This window comes from Schistocerca americana, chromosome 8, assembly GCF_021461395.2.
Source record: "Schistocerca americana isolate TAMUIC-IGC-003095 chromosome 8, iqSchAmer2.1, whole genome shotgun sequence".
NCBI classification, from domain to species: domain Eukaryota; kingdom Metazoa; phylum Arthropoda; class Insecta; order Orthoptera; family Acrididae; genus Schistocerca; species Schistocerca americana.
This window is the reverse complement of record NC_060126.1, coordinates 29,575,533-29,599,497: the sequence shown is the minus strand read 5'-3', so window position 1 is coordinate 29,599,497 and position 23,965 is coordinate 29,575,533. Positions and strand designations below refer to the sequence as shown.

Here is a 23,965-nt window from a genome sequence, read left to right as displayed (position 1 = left end):
CGTATATTAAGGTACAAATGCACGATGATGTCATTCTCTCAAAGTCTTCATCCACTTTCCATGAAAAATTCCTAGAATTCATTTCTCAAGAAACGTCAAATATCCTCTTGTTCCAAGAGGTCCTCCACCAGCCGTCTTCAATGGAGTTGTACGTTGTCACTCATAAAAATGAAGACGGGGTCTAATGCATGCCAGAAAAGCGAAACATGTGGAAGGAATACAGTATCACAATAACATTGACTAATGCATGCACTGTCAGTATCCCCAGGTAATATCGTGCTTCCAAACAGCATAACACCTAGACCACCAATGCTGACCCTCATACGCAACCACGAGAACTGTCGCACATAATTGTTTTGGTGATCCAGGTATTATGGTGTGAAAAGACATACTGTTGCGTTGCCGTACTGCCTCCAGATCTATGAATGCAGTACACTCGCTGGTGTACATTAATGTGGTACTGTACTCCGTCCCCATATTCTGATTTTCAGTAATGCTATAGGCCTTGACTACATCATTATAGATCATAATGCACGACCGCAACGAACAGCACAGGCAGAGGCGTTGTTGGAATGATTTGCCATTCGGCGGATAGACTTGGCTGACCGTTATCTGACGTAATTCCTATTGAACACATGTGTGATGCATTGGATAGATCTACTTCAGCGTTCACACGCACAACGACCAAGCAGCAGTCGTCAGCCGCGATGGTGGAGAAAGAGAATGCACTGCTACAAAAACTCCTTACCAGTCTTCCATGGGAGCACGTTACGCAGCACGCATTACTGTCTATGGTGATCATGCACTCTATTATAGACCATGTCTCCCTTTTTATGATGTACAGGAAACCATTGTAATTCATGGTGACAGTGTAACTGTTGCCTTTGCACAAAAGTGTCATTTCTGTGGGCCTCACTGCACGTTTCTTTCAATTCTGTACCACACTGTAGAGCCGGCCGGAGTAGCCGAGTGGTTCTAGGCGCTACAGTCTGGAGCTGCGCGACCGCTACTGTCGCAGGTTCGAATCCTGCCTCGGGCATGGATGTGTGTGATGTCCTTATGTTAGTTAGGTTTCAGTAGTTTTAAGTTCTAGGGGACTGATGACCTCAGTAGTTAAGCCCCATAGTTCTCAGAGCCATTTTTTTGTTTATCGTCCATGTTTCACTTCCATACACGGCTACACTCCATAGAAACACTTTCAGATAGGACTTCCAGACACTTACTCTATGTTAACAAATTTCTCTTCTTCAGAGACACTTTTCTTCCAATTGCCAGTCTACTTTTTATGTCCGCCACACTTCGACAACCATCATTTACTTTGCTTCCCAAATAGCATAACTGATCTTCTACTTTAAGTGTCTCGTTCTCTGACCTGATTCCCGTTGCATCACCTGATTTAATTCGACTACATTCCATCATCCTTGTTTTTCTTTTGTTGATCTTCATATCCTCCTATTCATGACACTGTCCATTCTGTTCAACTGCTGTTCCAAGTCGTTTGCTGTCTCTGACAGAATTATAGTGTCATCAGCAAACCTCAGAGTTTTAAATTCTTCCTCCTGAACTTTAATTATTATTCCAAATTTCGCTTTTATTTCCTTTACTGCTTGTTCAATGTACATATTGAATAACATCGTGAATATGCTGCAAGCATTTCTCACTCCCTTTGCAATCACTACCTCCCTTTCACGCTCCTATACTCTTATAACTGCCGTCTGGTATCTGTACAAGCTGTGAATAGCGTTTCGCTCCCTGTATTTTAACCCTGCTACCTTCATTATTTCAAAGAAAGTTTTTAAGTCAACATTGTCATAAGCTTTCTCCAAGTCTATAGGAATTAGAGTCAGAATTAAAAGAAATGATGGATACGAAGGCTACAAGAGAAGATGCAATAAATGCAGAATAAGAAATATAAAGAGCTTTCTGAATCTAATTAATGGATGCTAGAATGGATGTCACATTCCAAGATCTGGTCGAATGCCAAGCTACGCCCATCCTTCTCAGTACCACTAGTAAAAACGTCTGTTACATGTAAATGACGCCATAGGGCGCTGAATCCTTTTGCAATAGGTGACCAAAGCACAGACGCATATCTCTTTGTCTTTACATGGGGGTCTGTATACAGATAAAAGACACAGTGTATCGTTCGCGACACGCGGGGAGGGAAGAGGCTACATGAAAAAAAAAGCACTAGAAATAGATGTGAAAATTATAGTGTTTTGAATACAGGTTATGAAACGTATGCAAGAATATTAAGTGAAAGAGTACGAGCAATCGGATAGAGGGACGATACTGTACAGATGCCACTTTCACTGTTAAGTAGATGGTAGAAAAGGAAACAGAATACAGCCTTGAATAACTTTTATTGATTATGAAAGAGCAGTCGATCAGGTACGTAGGAAAAAAAAAATTAAAAAGATATGCGCCGGCCGCGGTGGTCTTGCGGTTCTAGGCGCGCAGTCCAGAACCGCGTGACTGCTACGGCCGCAGGTTCGAATCCTGCCTCGGGCATGGATGTGTGTGATGTCCTTAGGTTAGTTAGGTTTAACTAGTTCTAAGTTCTAGGGGACTGATGACCATAGATGTTAAGTCCCATAGTGCTCAGACCCATTTTTGAAAAAATATGTAAAATCATCACTAACATGATATCCGAATCGTCTAATTAAATGAATGAAATTAATATGCAAAGACACAAAAAGCAGTGCACACATCAGAAACGGAACATATACCTATAAACCAAGGTGTAAGATAGGGTTGTAGCTGGTCTCCTATTTTGTTTATCATTTACATGATTATAGGATGGATGTATAAAATAAACGGAGGCATTTGTATTACACAAAATTTTACGCTTAAGACGATGCTATTTGCTATTGATTATTACAAAAAAAACTGAAAACGAGCTGCAAAAAGCGGTGGACAGGTTACAGATGCTATGTGAGAACTACAACTTCAGATTGCCAAAAATGTGCAAAAATAATGACCTTCAAGTGTAAATATGCTATTAGGAACATAACTGTCATCAGTGACACTATATTAGGAGAAGTTAAGGGTTTCAGTTGTTTAGGAACATACGTGAGTCATAAATATGAAAATTATCTTAAAAAATACTCGTGTTGAGCAAACCTACGGCACAATGAACAGAATAGAAGACAGAAAACAAAAACGAGAAAAGAAACAGGAATGAAGTTCTACAGAGTTAACGTTGTTCCTGCGTTTCCCTACGAATCTGAAACACGTCCGCTGACAAAAGCTGATAAAAAGACAATACAGGCTGCTGATATGAGATTCTTAAGAACAGTAAAAGGGTTTAGCCTTCCAGATAAAATTACAAATGAGAAAATAAGGGAAGAGCGAGGAATAAACTCTCTGGAAAAAAACCTGTGAACTTCGGAAATGATGGGAGAAAGTGCGTAGATAGAATACCGAAGGAGAGGATCCCAAGAAGAATGTTGCACTGTAGGCCTAAGGGAACAACGTATCAAGGAAGACCACGGAGACGATGATCAGATTCGTTTTGAAGATGGAACAGGCAGCATTTTCTAATCCATTGAGTGCAGAAGAAGGAGATGAATGAGAATGATAAATTAGTAAAAAATTCTGAGACTGGCCTTTGAGGAAACTCTACAGTAACCTACTCGCGGGTAACATTTCAGGGATGCAACTAAGAGAAACTCGGCTGGAAGCGGTATCAACGAGACATGGAGGTTATCATTGTTGCGGCCTTCAGTCCGAGGACTGATCTGATGCAGCTCCGCACGGTGCTCTACCCTGTGCGAGCCTCCTTGTCTCCGAACAACTACCACGACGAACCAGCTTGCTGTGTCCATCTCTCGGTCGCCCTCTACTCTCCACAATTTATCGCCAGCCCGCCCCATACTTCAGTCTAATACTAAATTGGTGATCCCTTGATGTTTAAGAATGTGTCCTATCAACCGAGCCCTTCATTTAGTCATGTTATCCTACAAATTTCTTCTGTCAACAGTTCCATTCAGTACATCATTGATTACACGATCTACCCACATAATCTTCAGTATTCTTTCGTAGCACCACATTTCAAAGGCTTGTATCTCCTCTTGTCCGAAATGTTTGTCTTCTACATTTTTCCAAACAAGGAAGGCTACACTCCATACAAATACCTGAAGAAAATACTTCCTAACAGTTAAAATCTATACCCGTCGCTAACAAATTTTTCTTTTTAAGAAACGCTTTTCCTGCCATTGACAGCCTATATTTCATATCTTCTGCACTTCGTCCATCATCAGTTATTTTTCTGCCAAAAGAACAAAATTCATCTACTACACTGCTTTTAGTGTGTCGTTCCCTAATCTAATTCTCTGTGACATGGTTAAACTTCAATAACAGAATTGGGCACAATGTGCGCGAAAAAGAAACAACTAAGAGCTACGTTGGGTGCTTGTGGTACAGACAGAGCAAGGTGGTCAAGAGACACTTTATTATGCTTGCCCTTAAGATCTGTGTAAAGGGAGAAGTTGCAACAAGCATAAAGAAGAAGATGACGCAACATTAATAAATATCAAAAGGAAGCAATTATAGACATTAAAAATAATTTAGAGAGTTCACACAATTGCTGAAGAATGAAACGATTACGTGTAGCATCTAATAATAATTAAGGAAAACAGACGTCGAAATTTCACCGAGAACTTGTGGACGGAGGAGAAAAGCGATTTAATTGAGCAGAAGGGCTATTTTATGTGACGCCCAGATATATCACTCAAGCAGAGAATTAGTATAACGCGTGTTATGTGACAGATCTATTACAAGATGAAAATCGTCAAAGCTTTTCATGTTTATAATTAAAGGAGATAATTGCTTTTAAAATCAGTCATTAGATTATTGCAATATATGAAGTGTGATGGAGGTGAATTATTGTGTCATTAAGCATCGGTAAAGGGCTATGATCCTTCTCTTTGCAAACTTGGTACACTTTGTGCATGAAAGGAGTTCTTCTGATGCGTTCCTAGCTGGTAAGCCCGGCGACCAGGTGGACACAGGTAGTGCGCCCACGCGCGAGCGGCGGTCGCGCGCCCATGTCGGCACACATCACAGAGGGCAGGCCGCCAGAGGGTTAGCGACAGGCGAAGACGCTGCATACATCAACACGCTGCCAAGGGAAGCCGTGGACATTCGCACGGGTGGTAGCAAACCACCACTAACAAAGTAACATTTCCTGAGGAAGGCTTTCTTTCCTATGTAAAAGAATAATGTGGTTATAGGCTTGCGTTGGTATGGGTTGATTTGGTGGAGGAGACCAGTGATGTAATCGGTCTCATATGATTATGGAAGGATGGGCAAGGAAGTCGGCCGTGCGCTTTCAAAGGAACCATTCCGGCATTTGCCTGAACCGATTTAGGGAAATCACGGAAAACCTAAATCAGGATTGCCGGATGCGGTACTGAACCGTTGTCCTCCCGAATGCGTTTCCAGTATGCTAACCACTGCACCCCATCGCTCGGTATGTGGTTATAGGGAAATTGTTCTCTGGGTAGTAAATAAAACGGGAATGATATACTGCAGGAGTATACAGCTTACAGAGAAGAGGAACGTTTTCAAATATGTCGAAACGAAGACCACAAAAAGAATTTCGTAAATATGCTAAATATCTTATTTCAGAAGTAGGGAGTAGAATAACCATGAAACGTAATAAAGGCCAATGATAAAGTAGGGGTTCGCTGCTGAGAGGGAAGTACGGTAGGCCGAGGCCGCTACGGTAACCGTGAGGCCCTCAGCACAATCCTGAGGGTGGCGTCTTTTGTCGCGTCCGACGTCTCATTATAGCTGAGTATCGCGGCGTGTCTGTTTTCCGCCGTAACTGGAAATGCGATGAGCTTCATTTTGGTGCAGATGTTCGCTACAGTGGTCTTATTGAAAGCGAAACTCGCGTTTCGTGGAAGTGTATGCTTTTTTTCGATGAAAGGGAAACTTTTCTGCGGCGTCCAAGTTCCATCGAATGAAAATGTGTAATATGTGTTCCTGTGCAAGCTTACGTACTGCGTTCAACATATTTGTTATTATCTGCATTACTTAGTTCATTCCCAGTAAAATTTAATTACTTTACAAAAAAATTAGGGGATCTAAGCCTGATATTCTTCAGTCACTGTATACGAGGAATATATTTTCTTAATTGCATTCAGACATTACTTAGCAAATTATCTGCGTTAAAATACTTGTTTTCCCTCATGTTTCCAGTTGAATAGTTACAGAGACTTCTAAAGTATCCAATAGATTGTTGTACTTAGCTCTGACTAATCTCAAGAGCCACACATAGAGGTGACAAACGTCAAGGAATAGCGATATGCAGGTATACAGATGGCAGCAGTATCGCGTAAGCAAGGTATGAAAGGGCAGTGCATAGGCGGAGCTGCCATTTGTACTCAGGTGATTCATGTGAACAGATCTCCAGCTAGATTGTGGCTGCACGACAGGAATTAACACACTTTGAACGCGGAATGTAGTTGGAGCTAGAAGCATTGTACATTCCATTTCGGAAATAGTCAGAAAATTCAGTATTCACAGATCCATAGTGTCAACAGTGCGCTAAGAGCACCAGATTTCAGGCATTACCCCTCACCACGGACAACGCAGTGGCCGACGGCCTTCACTTAACGGACGAGAGCAGCGGCGTTTGTGGAGAGTTGTCAGTGCTAACAGACAAGCAACACTGCGTGAAATAACAGCAGAATTAAATTTGACACGTATGACTAACATACCTGTTAGGACTGTGAGGCGAAATTTGGCGTCAATGAGGTATGGCAGCAGCTAACAGCACGATATCGCTTGCAGCGCCTGTCCTGGGCTCGTGAACTACTGGGTGGACCCAGGGCTGCTGGAAAACCGCGGCCTGGTCACATGAGTCCAGATTTCAGTTGATAAGAGCCAATGGTAGGGTTCGAGTGTATATGAATTTCGTCGAACGTTTGTGGGGCGTTGTCCAGAGGTCAGTTCGAGTCCAAAGTCCTGCACTGGCAATACTTTCTCAGTAATGGACGACTGTGATAGAGGCAGCAAGGCTCAATATTTCTGTACGTGACTTACAACCAATTACTGAGTCCATGCACGTCAAGTTCTTGCACCATGCCCGGCAAAAGAAGGTCCGACGCTGTATTAGCAGGTATCTCACGACTTTTGCCACTTGTGTGTCTTTAACACTCTCACTATTGTTAGCTCAATATCTGTAGAAGTGTTTCTCAGATACCAGTCGTATTGTCTTTAATATGAGCTATGTTCTGGCAATGAAAGCTGCTCGATGATGAATTAAAACCTATACTCACCTGAAAGGGGCTGTGGACAAAAGCTGAGGTGCTTGGCGCTGAGCGAGTCTCTTCTCAACCACACCCGCAACAAGACGAATTAAAACCTAAATTCAGCTGAAAGGGGCTGTGGACAAATGCCGAGGTGCTTGGCGCTGAGCGAGTCTCTTCTCAACCACGCCAGCAACAAGACGAATTAAAACCTATACTCAGCTGAAAGGGGCTGTGGGCAAAAGCCGAGGAGCTTGGCGATGAGCAAGTCTCTTCTCAACCACGCCAGCCACAAGACTGCACGGATTTCCTGCTTATTGCTGGCAATCGTCTTAACCATTAGGCCTTGTGAGCACGCCTACAGATCTACCACTTCATTCAAACTGATGCCACACGAACGCTGTCATCCGTGTTTGTTACATACATCTCTTATACTGCAGGAAGCCACCTTCTCCCCAGACACTCTCTTCCCCAGTCGGTGCTGTCCTGACATACACAGGGGGAGTATCTCTCACTCCTATTACCTGGAAACAAAGGTGGAAACATAAGACAGGGTGTAAGTTCGAAACAGGCCTAGGAATGTGGTGAGGCGGCCACTTGTGATAAGCAAAAAATTCGCATCCTAGTCCCAGTGTGACACAGATTTTCAGTGTTCACTAGAGAGGTGTCCTGTACTGTCATTGACAGAAAAGCAACAAAATTAAAATAGTGAGACACACACACACCACATCATTTTCTTAATCCATTGCCGCATATCATTTTGTTTGTCGATCCCTCATTATTATTATTTCTTCTACGTCTCGTTTCGAGGACCATCATCAACTTTCGTTTACAGTTGTTTATACGTATAACATCATCGTTTTGTGTTGGTTTAATCAGTCAAAACCGTATCCTGAATCCAATCCCGCCGGAATTAATTTGGAGGATAGAAAACAATCTTCGCAAACAGAAATTGCTTGAAACATTGCAACGTTCGTTATCTTTGGCGAAGAATTTAGTTTCATAGCGTGTTTCTCATACAACTGCATTGAGTACTTCATGTGTGTACCCAACTAAATAGTATTCACATTGTGAACCTAGAAAATGATGGAGAATATCACCCTGAACCATAATTACTCTGACATTAAAAATTTGTAAAAAGAATAACGGCTTCTGGCAACTATAGGCGCTGCTTTACCAAAAAATACTATAAAGCGAGATTAGACTTCTCGATTATGACACATGGATTGTGCCCTCTTGTGGAAAACGTGTCTGTGTAGTGATGGAACTCACCGTAGGCGAGAGACGGCAGCACCATCCACAGGCGGCGTGGAGCGTGGAGTCGTGAGGGGCGCAGCTGCAGCAGCAGTTGGGCAGGGGTCGCCGCGGTCGCCGGGCGGCAGACTCGTGGTGCTGGTGGTAGTGATGGTGGTGCTGGTGGTGCTGCTGGTGGTGGTGATGGTGGTGGTGGCCGTCCTGCTGTCTCCAGAGGCCGGTCTGCTGTACAGACAGACTCTTCTTCGGACAGTGCATTCACACGTACTCTAGAGGAAAACTCGCCAGAGGCAGTGCTGCTGAGGGACTGCACACACACGGACAATAAAACACACGTTCGCAACAACAATAGCGCATCCGCTAAGGTCAACGACGTACTACTTAGCCAGGTGGATTGCTTCCGATGTATTCCCCACACTAGCAGGTTAGATCAGCAAACAATGATTTGTTCGAAATGAACCACAAATGAAGGATACACACAGCATGGGGCAACTGAAAGTGAATGGCAGCATTAACAGAGGAGAAAAAGACCTACAGGTACTTCCAACAGGTTAGAGTAAATGCCCATACAGTCCACCGAACCTCGGAGTACATTTACACAATCTTCATCCATGACAGAGTTGTTTGCACAGGTCAATCCGGTCGCGGCCCTAGCTGACCAGCCAGGTCACCTGATTTAGCAGTGTGCGATTACTTTGTGTGGGGAGTCCCCAAGTCTAATGTATATCGCAACAACCCTCATAACCTTCAATAACTGCAGCAGAGCATTTCGGATTACACTGAAGCAATTCCAGCAGTCCAGCTTCGATCCGCCTTCTGCAGCTTGCTGACCAGGGCCCAAAAGTGCCAAGAGATGGGTGGTGGACACTTTAAACATCTGCTGTAGTCAGGTTAGATGTTTTTCTTTGTACCCTGGAACACTGTCCTCTGGGCCACTTTTATTTAACAGACCCTGCACTAGGTTCTACAGTTTCACTGGGGTCATATGACAACTATTGGACTGCACAGTTCGAACACATAAGAACAACAATCGCACGGAAATAATGTCGGCGACAACCTTTAAATGTACTTAATGTGGTACTGTGATCGTCGGATGGTGTAAGTACCTAGTGTCTCAGCTACCACGCTGTAGGCAGCACAGATAGTGAACAGGGGTGCTAAAAATCTCTTTGTGTCTGGTGTGTACAAGGAGATCAAAATGAATTTAATCTACGAAGAAAGATATAAAACCATTAATTACATCACTGACATGATGTTGCAAGAAGTCGTTAGCATGTGCAATGTTACTTCGAGCAACTGATGGTGATCGCTTTCCAAGAGAGCTGAGACTCAAATTACTCATCCTACGATACACAAAAACTGATCATTGAGCAATAGAAGTAGATACATAACAGCTAGCAGTTACTTCTAATGAGCTTCCAGCATCGAATAGCTTTCGACTGAATGCTCCTCCACCAAAGTGAAGTAATAGCTGCCTGCTGTAAGAGTTTTCCTTAATATCAGTATTTCAGTAAAAATATGAAAAGCTGCGAAGGTAGGGGATAATCGATGCCTCCTTAAAGCATGATTGATTTACAAATGTTCCGCGATATAAAGGAAAAGTGAACATAGAAGGCGATTTCCTCATGTTAAAATGTTTTAAGACAGTTTACACACATGGTTAATCGAGATAGGTAAATGAAAGATCAAATGTGGGATATTCGGTCTAGAAACAGTTCATTATTCAGTCTGTGAAAACAAAGATAGTGGGAGAGAGCGGTGGCCGCGAATTTGGCGTGCCGCATGACACACCGCAGCTGTCGCTCGTTTAGCCCACGGGCAGTGCAAGGCCCACCTGGCAGTGCACCCGGCGCGTTGGATCCGCCCCCGCCGCAGGGTGAGTGACGCGTGGTAACGCGTTCGCGTCGCTCGAGGCAGAGGCTCAATGTGGAGGCTGCACGTCTGGTCTCGCCCATTCACCCTCTGAGTGGACACATGGCCGCCACTTCAGCAGCTCCGAGCAACTACACAATGGGAGGGTTTTGCTAGTTATCAGGAGTTCCAATGTTCGGCACACGATGGAGCCGCTTGGGGGAACAGCGTCCAGGCTGGAAAGAAATGCAATACGCACTCAGTACGTCTGCTGGGGAGTCTCGCCCGAGATGCTGCGGAGGCCCTACCGAGCACGAAGGGTAGAGTCACGTGCAGGTTGTGGCTCACGTCGTTGGGTTCTGCGACCGTCCTCACTTAATATGGGCGCCTGGCGGATGTGATAAAGACCGCTGGCCTGGCACGCGGTGTGTGAGCAGAGCTCACGATTTACAGCCTTTGTCGTAGAACTGATCGGGGTCCTTTGATTTGGAGCCGAGTGCATGGTCTCAACCGAAGACACACTCCATTCTGTGACTATCTTGGCTGCAGATTTCTGGAGCTTCGTTATGGAGTGGAGATTTGTAGGATTCCATTAGACAGGGAAGAGCTGTGCTACCCAAATGGAATTGTTACTTGTGTGCCAGAGTATTTGTGGAGTGCACATGGGAGTTGTTTTTTTATTTTTATTTATTCTTTTAGGCATAGTGGTATTTTCAGGTCCTCTGATGAACGCTCATCAGTCAATACGCTGAGAGCGAAATCAGACAACACACAAAATTTTAGCAGTAAATTGCCGAAATATTCATACCAGAGTTCCTGCAAGAAACTTGTCTCGCTCCAATCAGTATCGAAACCCAGAGCTGGCTAAAACATGCATTTGAAAGCGCTGATATATTTAGCAAAGCATGGAATGCGTATCCAAAAGACAGATTAGGTTACATAGCAGGGGGAGTGTTCACTGCAGTCGCCAAAAATATTGTGTCTGTCAAGGTAGAAATTAACACTGACTGTGAAGTTATCTAGACACTTGTATCACGTCTAGGTGATCTCAAGTCTCCAATGTTTTCACCGGCCACCCAATTTTACCGTGCCACTTTTACAAATATTCAAAGAAAGTCTTCACTTAGTGGAAATACCTAGGTCATGAAATATTTACTTGGAGTCGACTTGAACCTACCGAGTATACATTGGGGCGTCAATGGAACCACTGCAGGTGGTATGGACAGACTGTCTTGTGAATAGTTTTCAACAAGTTCTCCCAAAATTGACTTGGGGAGCTAGTCCGACTGCCGACACGCAGTGGATATATTTTAGACCTTGCAGTTTGAAACAGACCTGAAATTATTGACGGTGTCAGTATAGGCGCAGGGATTAGTGACCATGATATCATATCGACGATTGTTACTGGAGTTAATAAATCCATCAGGCAGACTAGTAGACTATTTTTGCTAGAAAGAGCAGATAAGCAGTTTTAACATTCCAAATATAAATGAATGGACATCATTCAGTTCCAGTTTGATGGATGTTGAGAAATTATGGGCAAAGTTTAACCGGACTGTTAATTTCTGTGCTCGTAAGAGGCAGCATTAAGAGATTCACACGCTTCTCGCTTTCATAATGCTAAGACACGAGTAGTGCAATCATTGAAACTTTTTCCTTCATCTCTCTCTTCGGATCCTCCTATAACCATTCACTCATGCTCAGAATACTGTACATCGTACACATTAACAGATATATTTATAATGTTGTCTCAAATATTGCCACAAGGTTCAGTTCAGAACGAAATCTGGAGGGGGACTGTCCTGGAAATTTCTTCTGCCGAATCAGACTTTGTGTGTACTGCAGAAACTTCGTAGATTCCGTGCCGGACCACATGTCTGTAAAAGTAAATGAAAAAACGGGTATTTTTCGATGTGACAAACAAAATGGTTGAGTGACAGATTGGAGAAGCAGAAGAATACTTAGGATGTTTTATGTCGGATTTCCCACTGTGCTATCTCAACTCGCAACTGATCCAGTGAAGTTAACTGTCCGACAGTTCAGAAAAATTATAAGTGAGTCTTCTTCTTTTTGTACTCATCTCTCCCTGCTAGGTCAGCAGATATTTCTTATCCAATGGCTGAATCAGGAATTGTGCAATCACATTCCCGGAAACGCCAACTTCCCACAAATTCCAAGTATGAAGAACCAGCAATCTGAGACAAGAAACAGGCAAGTTGAGACTTGATCCCACAGGTTGTTGCTACGACTTATCTTCTGTTTGCAGAAAACTTCAGCCTATGTGTCTAGATGGAAATGAGGCATACTGCGTTAAAACAAATGGTTGTTAACCAGGTTTAAAATCAATATCTGTTTATATACACAAATTTCAATGAAACTGAACTCCCACACAAAGAATTCCAAAGACAGTGACTGTGTGAATGTGATGTACCACATGTACTGTGTGACGTTATGAGTTTCATAAAAATTCTTATGTTTTGACGTTCTTGTTAAGGGAATTCACTCGTCTAACACGCGTTATAATACTTGCACAAGATGGTGCACTCTACGGCACGTTAACCACGCTGATTTTCTTGTGAGATGATCAGATAAAATATGCCTGTTTTAAAGATATCTCGAGATGTTGGCCTCTATGGTTTTGGAGACGTCTCGTTAACTTTCAGTCAATAGGGAATATTATCGTCTCTCGCTTTCGATTGCAACACTGTAAAATTATACAGAGTGGAGGACACTGCTCCACAATTTGCACATATATACAGCAGAGCTTCTATTACATGCATACGTAGTGAGTGTACTCACGGGGTAAGACAAGCGACGGCAGTATCAGACGGGCTATAGGGGGGAGCAGCCACGGGCGCCGCGGCTGCGGCAGCAGTCCGGCTGTGTTTGCTCTGCGTATGAGTGGCGGCCGTCTTCTTCTTGTCTCCAGCAGCTGGCGGGCTGCGAAAAGAGACACAGCGTCCGAAAGTGAAGTGTCGTGGAGGCCAGGTGTCATCCTACTACAGACGATAGTAGTCGGCCTCAGTAGCAACGTACCTGGAGGGGGATAAATCCGCCGCCTTACTGTGAGCCGGCTCGTAAGCAGTGTTCGGGCAGGGGTATGGGGCGGCGGGAGGGGGTGGAGCTATTGACGGTACCACTAATATTTAAGGGAAGGGGAGCGAGAAGGGGGGAGGGAAGGAGTATGAACGGTACAACTGTGACAGAACTGTAAACATAAAGCTTCAATGGAAATATACTCTCATTCCAGCTGCGAAAAGCATTTAGCGTAAATATTCCACACAAACAAAACTCACGTGGTTAGACCGATCTAGCAACAAAGAGACAGCGGACAATTTATACCCACTGATGCAATATGGGCGTCTGTTCCAACTAGAGGTAAGTATGTATACAACTAACCTTTCTCTACAACTGTCATAAACGTCAGTAGACTCAGAGAATGTAGCATAAGAATGGGGACATAGCCGAAACTAGCTTCTAGTAAGGAAGAAGGAATACTGATTAAACCAACTTACCTGGAATTACTCATTACAAAGAGAAGATTATTATTATGTTTTCTGTAGCATCTTTCATACACTGTCCGTTTCTGGCTACATGTCCATAGGACCTTTTTTCTCTCAATTTCCATTCCTGCGGTTCCCTGATTTTATTAACGTTCACACTGCATACTTAACATGGAACCATGATCATCAGGTGGTGTTCATAGTTATTGTGTTGTGTACCGCACAGGTGGCGCAGATAGTAAACAGCAGCTTTTCAACTGAACGAGGTAGGTTGTTCAGAGAAGGAATGCGTACCATACTACTGATATTATTAAGTTAATCTAGGGAAAGTTTTAACTGCCAATTAAAACATTATTACAAAAGTAGAAACAATGCCCAGCAAATAGATCTGACTTACAATCGCCAATGGGACTCTCACTGGATAGGTGAACGTTGAACATCAACACATTGAAAATTTGAGCCAAAGTATAACAAAGCGATATTCGATGTTCCGAGATTTACCCTTGGCTAGCGTCCCCATAAATCGTACTGTGAATGCTGATAATTTGCATGTTTAGTGTGGGTACTCACCGCATGCGAGAGGCGACGGCGTCATCGTCCGTGGGCGCCACAGCTGCAACACGTGTCTGGTCGTGTTGGCTGTGTGGCTGAGTGGTGGCGGCTGTCTTGCTGTCTGGAGCGGCTGGCGTCCTGCAAAGAGGCACACCGCACAGGAAAGTGCACTGTCGCCCAGGCCAGGCGTCATCTCACTTCTGGCAATATTGGTCGGCCTCAACACTGTTGTACTGGGGAGTGTGGGCGCCGAACTCGGCTTATCGCGAGTTCCCGTGTACTGGCGGGTGCGGGGGGAAGAGAGGACTTCGTGCCTACAGCTGTGCTATGAGATGTGCACCGTTTCACTGGGATCCATTGCAGTTTCATACATCTCGTCAGTTTCCATATTACTTTCATCGTCATATGCTACATATTCAAATACACTCTCGAGATTAACACTGATTATTACATTGTCTACTGTTTTTTCTGTTAATATATCTCTGCAATCAGTCCCCAGTTTCAACTTATTTTATTTGTTTGGTATCTTTTAATTAGTCATGCTGTGTAATGTTTGGTAAAAAACTCCATCCGAGCATATCTTTGATGGCACAATGGTAGTGACCGACCGCCATGTCATCCTCAGCATTATAGGCGTCACTGGATGCCGATGTGCGGTTGCATGTGGGCATCACACCTATCTTCCATTGTCAGTGTACGAGACCGGAATTGCTACTTGTCAGTCAAATAGCTCCTCAATATGGATCTTAGGGAAAAGTCTTTGAATATTTGCTTTATTGTTCTTAAGTTAATGGAAGAATCCATTTTCCTGCAGTTTCTTGTGTCTTGGTGTTCAAGATAAGCTTTAGAAACTTCAGATCAAAGTAGTGTTGTGAGAGACCCAGCACAGTATGATCCTTACGCTTTAAAACTGCGTCTACTGTAAACACATGTTTTGGCTTATTATAACACAAATCCGTAATTTCTTGTTAAATTCGGTCCAAATCTGAATTTGTTCTGAATGAGCCATTCTCATTTGTCATTTTGCGAATTATGGTAGAGAGTGCTTTGTGGGTCTGAGCAGTTCAAAATGGTTCAAATGGCTCTGAGCACTATGGGACTCAACTGCTGAGGTCATTAGTCCCCTAGAACTTAGTACTAGTTAAACCTAACTAACCTAAGGACAGCACAAACATCCATGCCCGAGGCAGGATTCGAACCTGCGACCGTAGTGGTCTTGCGGTTCCAGACTGCAGCGCCTTTAACCGCACGGCCACTTCGGCCGGCGGTCTGAGCAGTCTGCTACCGTGTATTATCAATTTCAATAACATTAGTGGCTGGGATATTAATAATCAGTACTCTTCTAAGATTTTGTGATGTTATCTCCACTCATATCACCGTGATATTCATAGGAGTTTGACTCTGAATGATAAATCTCTTCTATTTCATCAATCTAGTCCATTGCTCCTCTGATGTGGACAACAAAAGACTTTGGCCTTCACTGCTGTTATTCTTTACTCCCAGAATTTCTTAATACTGCCAGCACTTTTTCACGCTGTAATGACTATGCAGCCATGTTGCATACATGAATACCATTGGTTTATTTGCCAGCTGTTCATTATATCGGTTTGCCTTCTAATAGTCATCAAGCTTTCCAAAAAAAGTCGGGAGTTTCTCTTACTTTTACATTTTTTGAAACTAAAACCCATCTCTTTGGAAATGTTAGGGAACGTTTTCCCTGTTTCCCGAATAATTATCGGTGGTTTTGAAAAAATAAGCAGTTCTCTCGACGTTAGAAATTTTTTATTCTGTTCATAATAATTCAGAATTTTTCTCTGAATAAGTACTCTACCGAAGTCATCTAGAGAAACAAATTTTATAGAAATCCTTTGTCCTCTTGGAGTTTCTAATCTTTATATTAAAGTTCAAAGTGTATTTTTCTATCCTTTTTGATCTTCCACTTTTGCTGCTCGTCAAATTGCTTTCTGTACATGTATCATAATCAGACTCTGCTGCTTTGACCGCGTCAAAACTGTACAAGTTTGAAATTTCCTCTCTTCCAACTGAATGTGACTACTTTTGCGACACCCTACTTAAGATATTTCAAAAGGATGTGTTGAAAGACTTCAGAGTACATGCGCTGTAAGAACTGACATTGTAATTCTCTACCCTGAGTCATGGCAATAACTGTTTACTCTAACGTCATTATGAGTCACGGTCATGAACACGAAGCGGGGAGGGTTGAGGGGGTGAAGAGCAAAACTATAGTGCTTGGTAGTGCTGCTAAGGGACAGTCTATATACAAATGCACCGGCTATCAAATAGCTGGTCGTAATGTTCTGGCTGATCATGTCTTAAAATATTACGTAAAATCTTAGTTTATTCCCTTTTGCGAACGAGTACTGTCACTCGACAGGTGGACGCTGAATATCGTCTGACTGCAAAGTTGGGTAAGAAATACGACAAAGAAAAACTCGATGTTTTGCCGGTTACACTTGGCTAACGCCTCATAAAGAATACTATGAATGCAGAAAATATGTGTACATAGTGAGTGTACTCACGGCGTGCGACAAGCGATGGCCGCATCAGATGGTGCAGAGGGTGGAGCAGCCACGGGCGCCTCGGCCGCGGCAGGACTCCGGCTGTGTTTGCTCTGCGGCTGAGTGGGGCCCGCCTTCTTCTTGTCTCCAGGGGCTGGCGGGCTGCGAAAAGAGACAGTAGGTGCGGAGGTGAAGTGTCGTGCAGGACAGACGTCATCTTACTACTGACGACATAAGTCGGCCTCAGTAGTAACGCACCTACAGAGGAGTACCTTCGCCGGCTAATCGTGACCCGGCTCGTATTCAGTGTTTGTGCAGGGGATGGGGCAAAGGGGGGGGGGGGGGGGGGGAGGTGGGCTATCGATGGTACAACTGCGATCGAGAGGCAGCACAGCTATTCCGAAACAACTACCCTTTCTACACCAACCACATCACAAAACTTTTCAAGCCGTTTTTGGGCGTTGTTGTGATAAAGCGTCCTTTCAGAGACACGAATGTCCATCAAGGCGGTGGAATGTGCATACGTCAGATTTTGAGGACCAGATTCGACAACATTTTGAGATGAATTATAGCACAAGTTCCAGGCAAGAGGCTTGTCAACATCGTGTATACCAAAATACGATAATGTGTATATTGCATGACAACCACACCTATTCCTATCACCTACAACGAGTGCAAAGAATATCACCAGCTGATTACCCTCAATTTGAAGGATTTCATCTAGATTTTTGAACTAGATCATCGCGATTTTGGGATATATACCACCAGTTCCTTTAATGACGAAGCAACCATTACCAGAATTGCCATCATCAATCTACATAATCGTCATCTGTGGGCTACAGGGTCCCTTGCCAACCACATAATTGGACCGTTTATTATACCACAGGGTCTCGATAGAGGAACGTACCTGGACTTCCTGTGCAATGCGTTGCCAGGGCTGCTTGAAAATATGCCTTTGGCAATAAGACGTGTTATATTGTTTCCCAGACATTGGTTAGGACGTGGAGGCCCTGTGGCGTGTTCTGCTAGATCATCGGACTTAAACCCCGTGGATTTTACCTGTGGGGCGTCTGAAAAGCGTTTTGTTTGCTGAGCCGGTTCCTGATGTGCGGATCCTTCAACAGCATGTTCATGACACATATGGCATTATTCGGAATGAGACCAGACTGTGCAAAAGAGTGTGGCAATCCATGGTTCAACGTGTGAACGTGTGCACATGCAGGCCACTTTGAACATCTGTTGTGACGTGGATGCTATGCACCTCTGTACTGTGTTCCAGGACGATTTGTTGTCGTTGCACATACACTGTCCGTTTCTGGCCACATATCCTCAAACATTCTGCGTGGTGTCTGTTTGTTCTAAGTCGTCTCTCCCTACCACTTTCGCGCAACGACGCTCTGAGCGTGTTTTTTAGGGAATTGACTACTTTGAACCTGGGACCTGTTGCTGGTAAGGAGATGTCAGACCACACATGACATGTAGAGTTCAGAAGAGTTCAGTGAGACTAGCGATGATATAATCAAATAGTTAATGATTTCAGCGTCAGCTCCACTGCACTCCCTGTAAAAGAATCTTAATACTAACTAAATTTAGTGGAAGGGGTTCAAGGCTTTCCTATTTGTAGTTAGCTGGTAAAATAACGTCGAAAAAGCAGTTAAGTTTACCATTGGAAATTTTATTCTACTCACAAAACATTGTTTATAAATTGCACTATTGATAAAAGGAAATATTTTAATACAGGATGATAAAAACCAACTGCGTTCAACAAAAATGTGAACGAATATTCCCTGAATGGGTTTCCAAGTTCTACAATGGATCGAAGGATGACCTATGCCATATCACATCTATAATCTAGATTTAAGTTAAGTTTCATAAAAGAGAAAACTATCAAAATGGTCTTGAGTGATCCTACATTATCTTTAATTACTTATTTAACTTGTCGTAAATTACAGTGGCTGATGTGGCTTCTCAATAATTATATAACAGAAAAATCATCGGGTTTTAGATTTTAACTTACGTAGCAAATGTGAATGCCATGAGCTTCAATTGACGATCGACACTAGTATTACGCAAAAAGGGGGTCTAACAGATGAGACTTCTGCAGTTCTGAGTGAAGCTTTATGCGCTGTTATGCGGCATCGCGTGCATTCATTACCTTGTCGTTGGTTAGGCAGCGTCAGGGGGTGGCAGGCGGCACAGCTCCAAGCACCCCGCCGTCTCGGAAGCAACTCTCTCCTGACTTCTCGTTACTACAAGTTGGTTTAAAAAAAGCTATCTGGCTGTGTTTTCAGCTGACCAATCAGGGTCTCAATGTTAACCTTAAGCTCCACCCACAAAATATCTGTCTGTCCAATGAGAAACGTTATACTTTTCGTGGTGGGGCAATGTTTTTAACGTTTGCAACGTAAGAGAGACATGAAAAAGTCTCACGCTAAAACTTGCAGCTGGTGTGGCCCTTTTAGTGTTATCATAAGATTTATACTGTTTTTCTGGAGGGCTCTATCTTTTAACAAGGGCTGGTGGGTGGTCCTGGCGGTCAGATGGAGACGTGGGTCTTCTCGTTTCTTCCTCAGAACTGCGTCTGTTTGACGGTGGAAAGGTATGACATGCATTTAGGCGTTCTTGTGTTAGTCAGTGGTATTCCATTTGCTCACTCGTTGATCATATTACTTTGGTTAATTTAATGTCAGGATTTATTTGGAGCTATGTGACATACTGTCGGATTTGCTATCATGTCAGGGTTTTCTGGAAGGTGTTGGATTTGCCTGACACCTTATTGTCCATAGGATCTTTTTTTCCTCAATTTCCAGTCACGACTGCATTCCTGCAGTTCGTTGATTTTATTAACGTTCACCCTGCATACTTAACATGGAACTATGATCATCAGATGGTGTTCATAGTTAGTGTGTTGTGGACCGTACTACAGGTGGCGCAGATAGTAAACAGCAGCTTTTCAACTGAACGAGGTAGGTTGTTTAGAGAAGGAATGGGCACCATATTACTGATATTCTTAAGTTAATCTAGGGAAAGTTTTAACTGCCAATTAAAACATTATAACAGAAGTAGAAACAATAACCAGCAAATAGATCTGACTTACAATCGCCAATGGGATTTTCTCTGGATAGGTGAACGTTGAACATCAGCACATTGAAAATTTGAGCCAAAGTACAACAAAGCGATATTCGATGATTCGAGATTTACACTTGGCTAGCGTCCCCATAAATCGTACTGTGAATGCTGATAATTTGCATGTTTAGTGTCTGTGCTCACCGCATGCGAGAGGCGACGGCGTCATCGTATGGAGGCGTGGGCTGAGGAGCCGTGGGCGCCACAGCTGCAACACGTGTCTGGTCGTGTTGGCTGTGTGGCTGAGTGGTGGCGGCCGTCTTGGTGTCTGGAGCGGCTGGCGTCCTGCAAAGAGGCACACCGCACAGGAAAGTGCACTGTCGCCCAGGCCAGGCGTCATCTCACTTCTGGCAATATTAGTCGGCCTCAACACTGCTGTACTGGGGAGTGTGGGCGCCTAACTCGGCTTATCGCGAGTTCCCGTGTACTGGCGGATGCGGGGGGAAGAGAGGACTTCGTGACTACAGCTGTGCTATGAGATGTGCACCGTTTCACTGGGATCCATTGCAGTTTTCATACATCTCGTCAGTTTCCATATTACTTTCATCGTCATATGCTACATGTTCAAATTCACTCTCGAGATTAACATTGATTATTGTATTCTCTACTACATTGGTTCTCAAAGTGTGAGCCAGGACGCACTCGTGCGGCCTAGAATATTTACGGTGCTCCATGTAATATTTTAGGAAAATATTTGGCCAAATATAAAGGAACATATAGATACTAAATTTTAACCATTTCACTACAGGTATAATACGGAATGAGTCCTTAAGTTTTGTCGAATAGTTCAGTTTGGTTAAGGAAATAAGCTGGCTTATCCTCCTTGTAGGGTCGATAGTATTCGGAACGTTTCATGCCGACTGTCTTCTCTCCTCCATTGCTGCTAATCTTAGCTAATGGTTGTTTGGAAACTGGGCAAAGGTATTTCAAAATAATGAGTGATTTTAAATCCATTGCTGACCCATGAAGGTCATCCGTTACACCACCGAGAAGTGTAAAATTTCTAGGGAAAGTATAATTGTTACTATGGCGAGAAAAATATTTATTCGGATGGCAGAATGCTGCGGTCTGGGGAAACAGAATGGTCACATAACTGTCGGAAATTTGGAAATAAGGTCTTATGGGACCAAACTGCTGAGGTCATCGGTCTCTAAGCTTACGCACTACGTAATCTAACTTAAACAAACATACACTAAGGGCAACACACACACACACACATGCTCGAGGGAGGACTCGGAACATCGACGGGGGGGGGGGGGGGGGGCCGCGTGGAACATGACAAGACGCCCAAGACCGCGCGGCTACCCAGCGCGGCTACCCAGCGCGGCTTAATTGTCACATTGCTACAATCGTAATGCTTCATCCTCGTTCATAATTAATAAATGCCTGAAATGCCATGTTCTTCAACTCCTTGTACTAGAACTGCATTACAACAGCCTTACCTTACTTTCACAATTTTTGATAGAAATAATGCGCTTTCAGTGAACCCTTTTTACTTTTGTGTGTAAAACAGAACAATCTCAGTCGCTGGACGGTACCAGGTGGACAGGAATCCGTATATGACTGGCACTGACCCTGAATGTTTGCTAACCATGCCTTACTCTCACCACCCTTCGTCCTGTAGGCACCGTGCAGATTATTGTCCAACTCCTTCTTCCATACCTTCTATCCGTTGCCAAACGGCACGACACTTGTGTCGCTGTTACAGTTCGTAACTAAACATTGAGTTAATCCAAAGTGCTGTCAATCTTAACGGATTTCTGGTCGGATCCAAACGTTCAGAATTAGGAGAAAACGGTGAAAAAATATTTGACGACAGACGGATTTTTCCAACGGAAACTCTTACGGATAATATTTGATCATGAGTGAGATTTTCACTCTGCAGCGGAGTGTGCGCTGATATGAAACTTCCTGGCAGATTAAAACTGTGTGCCGGACCGAGACTCGAACTCGGGACTTTTTCCTTTCGCGGGCTAGTGCTCTACCAGCTGAGCTACCCAAGCACGACTCACGACCCGTCCTCACAGCTTTACTTCTGCCAGTATCTCGTCTCCTAGTTTCTAAACTTTACAGAAGCTCTCCTGCGAACCTCGCAGAGCTAGCAGAATATCTGATCATGTCGTGCTTTTGTTTCGCAGTTGATGTGCCTATGGAGGTTTCTCTTTTATGGTGATAGCCATGCTTAAATTGAGCCTTGTGCGCCATGCATGTTATCACGACTTCTCCATAGAACTGAGAGGGTTTCCTGTCGTTCTCAATGATTGCGTTGTTTATTATATCAGTTTGCTCTCTAATAGTCACCACGCTTTGCAACAGTTTCGAAATGTTTTGTGAGGAAGTTTCTCTTACTTTTACATTTTTAAAAACTAAAACGCATCTCCTTCGAAATACTCTGGAACTTTTCCCTCATTTCCGAATAATTATCTTTGTTTTTTGGGTTTCTGAAAAAATAAGCAGGTTTCTCGATCTTAGGATTTTCTCGTTCTGTTCATAATAAATCAAAAATTATCTCTGTATAAGTACTCTATCAAAGTCATCTAGAGAAACAAATTTTCTAGAAATCATTTGTGTTCTTGGAGTTTCTAATTTTTCCGCTGTTTCTTTCGTTTTTATAAAACCCTTCAGAGTGTATTTTTTTATCCTTTCTGATATTCCATTGTTTGATGCTCCCCAAATTACTTTTTGTATATGTATTATAATGAGATTCTGCTACTTTCACCCTGGCAAAATTGTACAACTTTGGATATAAGCTTTCTTTCAAATAGATGTGACCACTTTCGCGGTGTTGAAACACTTCAGTGTACATGCGCTGTAAGAATTGACATTGTGATCCGCTATCCTGAGTCATGGCTGTAATTGTTTACTCTAACATCATTATGTGTTACTATCACGACCACGGAGGAGGGGAGGGCGTCAAGTGCAAAAATATCGCGGTTGGGCAGTGCTGCTAAGGGACTGTCAACACACAAATGACGGAAAAAATACTGTGGATAAGTAGATGAACGATTTATCATTGGTCTAGTAAATTTAACACTGTTTCTCCTGAGTCTCCCACACTAGTAGCTCAGCGGAACAAACAACAGTTTGAGAAAAACGGAGCACTAATGAAAGGTACGTATAAAGATCAACAGCTGTCCCGAAGTGGTAACACACCCACTGGGCAGCACACAGAGAATATACAATAATGATATCAAAGAAATTAGAATGGCAGGAACTTCAAATGTACTTAATGTGGTACTATGAACATCATATGGTGTTTGTAACCAGGAAGTTAGGGACCATGCAATTGGAGGCACTTGCAGGTAACAGGAGGATATCAGTCGTGAACTGAGTGCTCAAAAAAATTCAGATAAGGTAGTAAAGTCGAATCTGAGATACTGAAGAGCCATTTCATAGAAAACAGAAAATTTTTTATTACTGATACACTGGTCAGCGAGAACATTATGACGAGTGACTTACTATCGATATAAACCTGTCCAGGCGCTAGCAACCTCACCTGGATGAGGAATGTCTGCTAGTCGGCACACTTTTGGTGCATGTAAGAGGGTCGTTCAGATAGTAATACCACACATTTTTTCTCAGAACATATTTATTGTTAAGAGTCAGAAATCAACATGTCTTGTCCATGTCCTGTTTTTCTACGTTGTCTCCATCGCGTTCTATGGCGGTTCGCCAACGTTGTGGAAGAGTGTGTATTCCCTGCTGGTACAAGCTCTTGTCCTGTAGGCATAGCCACGTTTTCACTGCATGACTGACACTCTTGTCATCTTCAAAGTGTGTTCCCCGTAGAGAACCTTATGCGGCCCAAAGAGATGGAAGTCCGAGGGCACCCTTGTGGGCTGTAGGGTGGCTGAGGAAGTGATGTCCAACCCAATTTGGAGAGCATGACTGATCATGGAAC

General features: G+C 43.4%; 1 protein-coding gene across 1 annotated transcript in view; it reads right to left on the bottom strand.

Moving 5' to 3' along the window:
- Positions 1–23,965, bottom strand: part of LOC124544950 (ice-structuring glycoprotein-like) — a 47,839-nt gene that overhangs the window by 730 nt on the left and 23,144 nt on the right. The window contains exons 7-9 of the mRNA XM_047123696.1: positions 20,209–20,349; positions 13,164–13,304; positions 8,532–8,738 (exon numbers count right to left, since the gene is read on the bottom strand). Coding sequence (XP_046979652.1) covers positions 8,532–8,738; positions 13,164–13,304; positions 20,209–20,349 — 489 coding nt within the window. The remainder of the gene's footprint in view (positions 1–8,531; positions 8,739–13,163; positions 13,305–20,208; positions 20,350–23,965) is intronic.